The sequence below is a fragment of the Papilio polytes genome, unplaced genomic scaffold (assembly GCF_000836215.1).
Source record: "Papilio polytes unplaced genomic scaffold, Ppol_1.0 DF821845.1, whole genome shotgun sequence".
In the NCBI taxonomy this organism is placed as follows: Eukaryota; Metazoa; Arthropoda; class Insecta; order Lepidoptera; family Papilionidae; genus Papilio; species Papilio polytes.
In genome coordinates this window covers 552220-559519 of record NW_013527359.1, presented here as the reverse complement: position 1 = coordinate 559519, position 7300 = coordinate 552220, and the positions used below count along the sequence as shown (strand labels likewise).

The window sequence follows — 7300 nt, the reverse complement described above, 5'->3', positions numbered from 1 at the left end:
GTGCGGAATTAAAAATAAATAAAGTAAGTAGCCTATGTGTTCTTCCAGACTATGCTCTAAACCTGTGCCAAATTTCATGGAGATCCGTTCAGCCGTTGAAGCTACAAACTCTAACAAACATCCATCCATCCATCGTAACTTTGCATTTATAATTTTTATATATAATATTGTTTTATTTTTCAGAGAATTAATGGCTGAGCTTGTAAAACGTATGGGCGAGAAAGCGGGGCCGCGCGCGTGACGCTCACCCCCCGCGCCCCCAACGCCCCCAGCGCCCCCCGGCCGCAAGCCCATCGCCATAGTGGGCGTCTGACGCACGCCCATACACCAATATCACCTCTACACGCATACAAATAAGAGCCACTCTCCCGCCACAGGTACGTGGCTAACAAAACTATGGAGTCGTGTGAAGTGTTTTAATTGTAAAATAAACAGTCTACTTCCGTCTTAATTACTAGCGTGATAAGGGTTATATTTGAATCGCAGAGTTGTACGGCCTCTATACTCATAGCATTTATGTGCATTCTAAGCATTTTTGTGTACAAATTTACTATAGTTTTAATGAAGTGTTGAAAATCAATGTAATATGGAGCGTGCATTTAATTGATGGAATTTGTCCGATTTTTTATATATAAGAGTTTTGAGCCAAAATCTGCCACATTTTGACTTTGAATATTTTAAATGCTGTTAGACAATATAAAATCTTCACTTTTTGTACTGTTTGTTTATTTGACTAAATTACATTATTTGTAATTATTATTTAACTTGTGGCTGATTCCATGTATGACTTTTGTATGGAAACCTTTATGAAATGTTTTTATTCCAAGTATTTGTATATTATATGCCTTTTTAGTATTAAGCGTAACAGATGTAAATAAATAATAATATTAAACATGAAGTTCGATATTATTCCTAATGTGGTTGCCATAAGGTCGAATATTGTTTGAATCTGGATTTAACGTTCATACAAATCAGTTTATAAACCTCGCGTATACGTAAGAATGGTCCTGTTTAATTTGACAAGAAAATATATTTGAAAATTTGAATTACATTTTTAATAATAATAAAATCTGTCAACTTTAAAGTTATTTTTATCAATTATAACTGACTTTAAAAAAAAAACTTATATTTTTGTCCGAAATAGTTGTAGACTAAATCGACTCCATTCAATTCTCTGTTCCAAATTTCTAGGGACCTGATATTTATCTTTTTACACTCGAATGTTTTGCGTAGTTTTTACAAGTTAAATATATTTCTATATTTTAAAGTAAATAATATAAATTACGTTTATTTAAAGATCTGATGAAATAACATTAACAAGTATTTTATATTTCGTATTATTTAAAAAATATACGTCATTTCTATGAAAGTAGAATATGCGGGATTAAAATTGGATTCAATAAAATCGAGAAATTAAGTAAAAAAAAGTTGTTTAGTTAATATAGTATTTTTTAAAGTTTAATTTTCTTTTGTAACGTGACACCACAATATGTATACTGCCATTAATTATATTGTAACATCAAATTTCATTCGTAACATAAATTGATTTTTCATTTTTATTTCACTTGTCATAAAATTGTGATATTCCATCAAATTTGTTTATAAACTCCTTTGAAATTTCTATTCATTTTTGACCGACTTCCCGAAAGGAGGTACTCAATTCGTCTGTATGTTTTTTAATATGCAGTTATCAATTTTATACTTATTTAAAACTATAGTGTGACTAAATGAAATAGATTAGTTTGACAATTCATTTGAAATATAGTAGGGATGGGTTGTATAAAATCAGTTATCGATTTTCGATTTTTGATCTTATAGAAGTTAGAATCGATAGATTCATAGATATAACTTATGAATGAAAAAAAAAACACTGTTTTCTCAAATTTATAATAAGGTCATTATTAATTTGAGGCCAGAACCATTACAAATAATAAGAGTAAATAAACGTTTATTACTACTACAGCCGTACGTAATCGAATCGGATTTCGCTATTATTTCTGTGATCGCTAAATTCTCTACACTATAATCATGCTAGTAAATTAATAAAAAAGAAAATAATAATTTTATTTAAGTTTGATAAATATTGAAACCGAATATCGATAGTTCATAATTGTTCGCTGCGTGTTTGTATCATCACTACGATCCTTGTCTATTAAGTAAGGCATTTACCGTCATACAAATTTAATTCGATACTTCATATGCGTCATTTATCAAATTAATCTATCATAATTAGACAAACTATAGAAAAGACATTTAATTCATATCATTTAGCTAATTTATACCTAGTGATTTTATGTTTTTTTTATAAGCACAAATTTCGGAAAATCATAAACTTTATGTAAACAAAATGAATAGACTGTTTGTCGCCTTATTGTTAGTGTTTACTATATAGCGTTTTTATACGACGAAAAATGTTAAAAAGTTTGACACAGATGTAATTATACTTATAGAGTGGACATTACGATTAAGAGCAATTTAATTTTTTTAAAATAAATAAGAGTGTATGTAAAATAAGTATGTATTTTAATTAAAAATACTAAAATCTTGTCCCACCAATTTTTATTTTTTCTGTTAACAATGTAACGTGTAAAATATGTGATGGAAATGTCGGATTGTGTTACTTTATCTGAGAGTGACGTCATTTTTAAGCTAGATAGGTCATATGAGCCTATCAGCCAGTGGTGGGACAGTCCCTAAGGTGCTTACAATTTCTAGAAGCACATAGATAAATCAAAATCAGTCGGTTGAGCATTCTGTTTTCTCTCTTTCTTTTTAGAATGTAAAGAATATATTATAGCCCCCCCTTGATAAAGGCAGTTTTTTTTCGTAATGTCCTGTCTATTGATGTAATATATATCTTTGTTGACAAATGTTGGCTCTATATTTGAACCAATATGCAAATGCAGGAGTTTTGGTACTTTCGTATTAATATTTGACAACTGTCAAATATTACAGTCGTTTGACAATTTGCGTGTGACATCGCATGAATCGTGAAAACTAAAAGCGTCCGCATACCTGTAACTAAAATATCGCACAACTGTTTAGTCTTGCTTTGATTCCTATATGGAGGTGTGTTACTCGATATTTAGTTGTGCAACTAAACAGTTGAACGCTGCGAAACAATCGACAATCGCACAATAGTCGTGCGATAGTTTAGTCAAAGGACGCCCGCTCTAAATGAAAATGTTACTTTACTTGTAATTTGACTTTGTAGCTATGTAAATGAATGAAATCCGGTTGTTTATTTAAGAATTTAACAAATATTGTAATTCATATAGATACGTCCATACAGACATTCAAATTAAAGAAAAAAAACATGTCAAACATTTATATAGAAGAAAAAGATTTTTGTCAGTTACAATTTTACTATGTTTATGAATACGTTTTATTTTTAAACAACCACATATAGTCCTAATAAAAATGTAAATTATCTTAGAATATATAAATAATGAGAGTTTTATTTTAAAATCATATGCGACTTAAAATTACAAAAATGACATAAAAACTGTATAAGGCATTATAATAATTGACTTCCAGAAATATAAGACTCCACATTTTTATATTATCATATAAAATTAATATAAAAACAGAAAGAATAATAACAATTATAATAAATTAAAAACCGTTCAGTGTTTATTTAAAATAAAAAGGCCTTGAGGCTATAATTTTTTTTATGTTTTTGCATATGGCAATCGTATAGGTTTTGCGTGTTGCCATTTACGGTTGTGTGGTAAAAATAATACGTATACTTCTGAATTCCTTATATTTAGTTTTAGTTTTTTTACTGGTTTGTAAATTACGTAATTTTTTTCTAAATGTTTATTTATATTTTAATATATATTGATTACGTGTTTTTTCGTTTTATTTTAACAACTGAAAATTAACACTTTCAGACTGTGGATATAACCTCATAATTAACCCAAAAAGTGAGTTTAACCTGATTCTTATAAGAGAAAATTCTTTGGCTTTATACAAATCGTCATGATTTCCTAAAACTATTTAAAAATATAATAAAAAAGGTGCAATTTGGCATCGACTATTACCGCAATAAAAGGTTCAGTAGAGTTGATTTTTTTTAATTTTTCTTTATTTGTAGTTTGTCATATTCATGTCACTAATCTGTCCTTTCAAGGTAATTCCTAGAAATAACGTCCCTCAGGACATTTAGTGGTGCATTACATTTAGGGTTAAAATTAAAAAAGAATTTATTTTAAAGTAATATCTGTTTAGTAAGTTTCGATTCTATCTATGATTTTTCCATTTTGCCGCTTTTATTAAACTGTGTAATATAGTAACAACTAGCAATAAATCCAGTTAATTTTGTATTTGAGAGATTTATCAATTACTCGTATATTCTATATGAAATGATATTTTTGTGATTAAATTAAGTTAATTTAAAATATTTAGTTTTGATTTTATTTTGTTGTTTCATTAACTAACCACTAGTGATACTACAAATTTTAATAACGCAGAATTTCATAACAATAATATTCAATTCAATGTCGTATAACGGGGCAATTTTAGTTGGCACGCCATTACGTGACGTCATCTCTTGCAATTAACGCCATCTTTATATCATACGTCTAATTAGAGAAAAATTAAAAAATCGAAAATTAAACAGCTTAATTCAGTCTAAATACAAAAAACTACCTTTATATTATAATTAAACTCTTAAATAAACCTAATATAATTTTATAATTACTGTCAACAAGAAAGTAAAAACAAAACAAAAAAAGCCGTTTCTCGGTTAACTATTTTAAAAAAGGAACAATATTTCTGTTGTCAAATTTAAAATCTAGAACATAATGTCAGAAAATGTAATAAAAACAATTTCACTCGACATTTGATTACTAAAATACGTGCGTTTGTTAGAAATTGGCGCCATAATTCAATCAGGATGCGAGCGCCAATAAAAGTTTTTAAATTAGGTCTTTATTTTTTTTTAAAGCAAACACATTCGGTAGTTCTAACGTTCTGCCACATTATAAAATCTACATACAGATTCAAAATAAACTATAGAATATAGCGCCGATTGATTTGTTGGTGTAATTATTTCGCGAATGTTTTTTTTTTATCGTAAATCAGTGTGTACTTATTAAAAATTATATTCGACTGAGATTAATTTAGTTTTATTTAGATCATCCACTGAATGAAATGAGATTGCAGCGAGCTGCGTCCTATATTTTTTTACGACAGATGAGTCAAAGTTGAAATATAAATTTCTATTTTGTTGTATATTCAAATCGAGCGTGTTTCTCTGTAAATATAAAGTTACTTGCGTTCAAGCGTTGTTTATGAACAACTCACGTTCTCAGTTCCTTTTAACATGTACTTATTTAAATCTTATTTATTAAAGTGAAAAATGCATAATTAATTTCCATTATTTATTCGATACTTTCCACGATAACTTTCTTGTTTTAAATAACATTGTCCTCACTAGAGTTATTTATATTTGGCACGGTATTTGGCGTTACCATACAATACTGACACTCCTATTGTTGACTGATTCATATTTCTTTGGTTTTCATTGGTTTTAATACGATCTAACGAAAACTTTCCCGCTTAAATTATTATTTTTATTGAATACATGTAAGTTATAAGAAAAAAAAAGTCTCGTTAATTGAATGAGTTGTAAATGCTTCGAAGCGGAAAGTTTCCGCTTAGATTGTTGTAACTTGAAAGTTAGGTGACTAACGGCTGTATACTGAAACGATTCACTTCCGGTCGTAATCGTGGCTAGTCAGACGTTAAATTACAATTGAATTTAGATTTCTAATTAATGATGGCATATTTAAATTTCGTTTCAGTATACCCGTAAGACTTCTAAAGACTTTAGGTGTCAAAACAAACCTTTCAATTATCTAAACAAGTAGAAAAAGAACTAACATCTAATAAGACTATTTAACAATATATCTGCAAAAAAATATTAATTTTCGCATCCGAAACTTTTTGAACTAATTCATTTATCTAATTTATACTTACAATTCTAAAATTGACACCTAAACAGTCCAAATAAATAATTCATTAACACCAGACGTCTAAGTTACAACGAGAACTTAAGAAAAAACAATATTGCACTTAGATAGTACCGTTTATATAGTTACAAACAACCTTTTTACATAAACATATCGTCTACAACAAACATAATTTTATCGTCGACTTGATGTCCTTGCGTCCTCAACACCGGCTAACAAATAAGTCACAACTAAATATCCCCAAAGATTACTAATACTCAAATTAGTTGCAACAATTCGTAAAGAACATAAAACTTTACATTTTATAAATATATGGCTTTGGGAGTTTTTTAGACAGTTGAAAACATATCAAAAATCCGATTAGGTAAGTATAAAAAAGCAAAATGATAAAATGAACACTTAAAAGCCAGTCGACATTTGAGTAGTAAGCGTAGAGTATATAACATTACAGCAGTCGGTTAGTCACTGATCTGTATAAAAGGATAGGTTAGCTTGGAAATGACAGCTTTTCCGATTGAAACGCGCCAGTTGCTAATTAATTTCAATTCTCATCACCAACGGTCCGTGCCCAGATGGCGAAAATGATATAGGCACAAAAACATGCCTGTCCATTTATAGAGGTCAGTGGTTAAAGTACATTCAAGTGAGCTGCTATCTATTCAAACAAGTAAAAAATAAGACCTCATAATGTAATGACAGATGCGATGAAATAATATCAAGATAATGCAAGTTTGAAAACTTAGTCGCTCATTTCAATATTCTTTAGTTTTAACGTATAAATGTCTTTTGGCCCGCAAAAGGTAACAACGTCGTTACTCGTTACATACATCCACATAGGAAGACGTCATTTGGCAAATAGATTTAAATCCAATGAAAGTGAACTCCCATTAATCCTATACGAACGAACATTAATTAATTATTGCTTTATTTTCATTTGGTCTATCAAATCCATGGCGAGTGATGATTCGTGTAAAAGATAAGTTGTGTGCTGTCCGTGTGCTTATCTTCGATTACCAGCTAGAATAGAAAGAAATAAAGCGTCTCCACAAACAGTTACTACGAGCAGCGAAACTATCAGTAAAATACCTCTAAAAGATGAACACTAGTTATCCTAACGGGATCGCGTCTGTCGACTTCACAAGGCCTGCGGTAAGATTCGTCCTGAGATCACGTTCTTATACTTTAAGTACATTCTATTATTGCGTGTTTCCGATTGCACTGTTACGATTGCAACGAACAGATAAGAGAGTCTTTCGATACCTTCCGTTCACACCACAATTGCATAGTCCAGAGCGAGCGCGGGGCGCCGCGGCCGATGCGGGCGG

At 29.9% G+C, this 7300-nt stretch overlaps 1 protein-coding gene across 1 annotated transcript in view; it reads left to right on the top strand.

Moving 5' to 3' along the window:
* The window catches only part of LOC106107756 (innexin inx1), a 30381-nt gene extending 28804 nt beyond the window's left edge, over window positions 1–1577 (top strand). The window contains exon 8 of the mRNA XM_013288757.1: window positions 184–1577. Coding sequence (XP_013144211.1) covers window positions 184–241 — 58 coding nt within the window. The 3' untranslated portion in view covers window positions 242–1577. The remainder of the gene's footprint in view (window positions 1–183) is intronic.
* Window positions 1578–7300: the final 5723 nt, after the last annotated feature.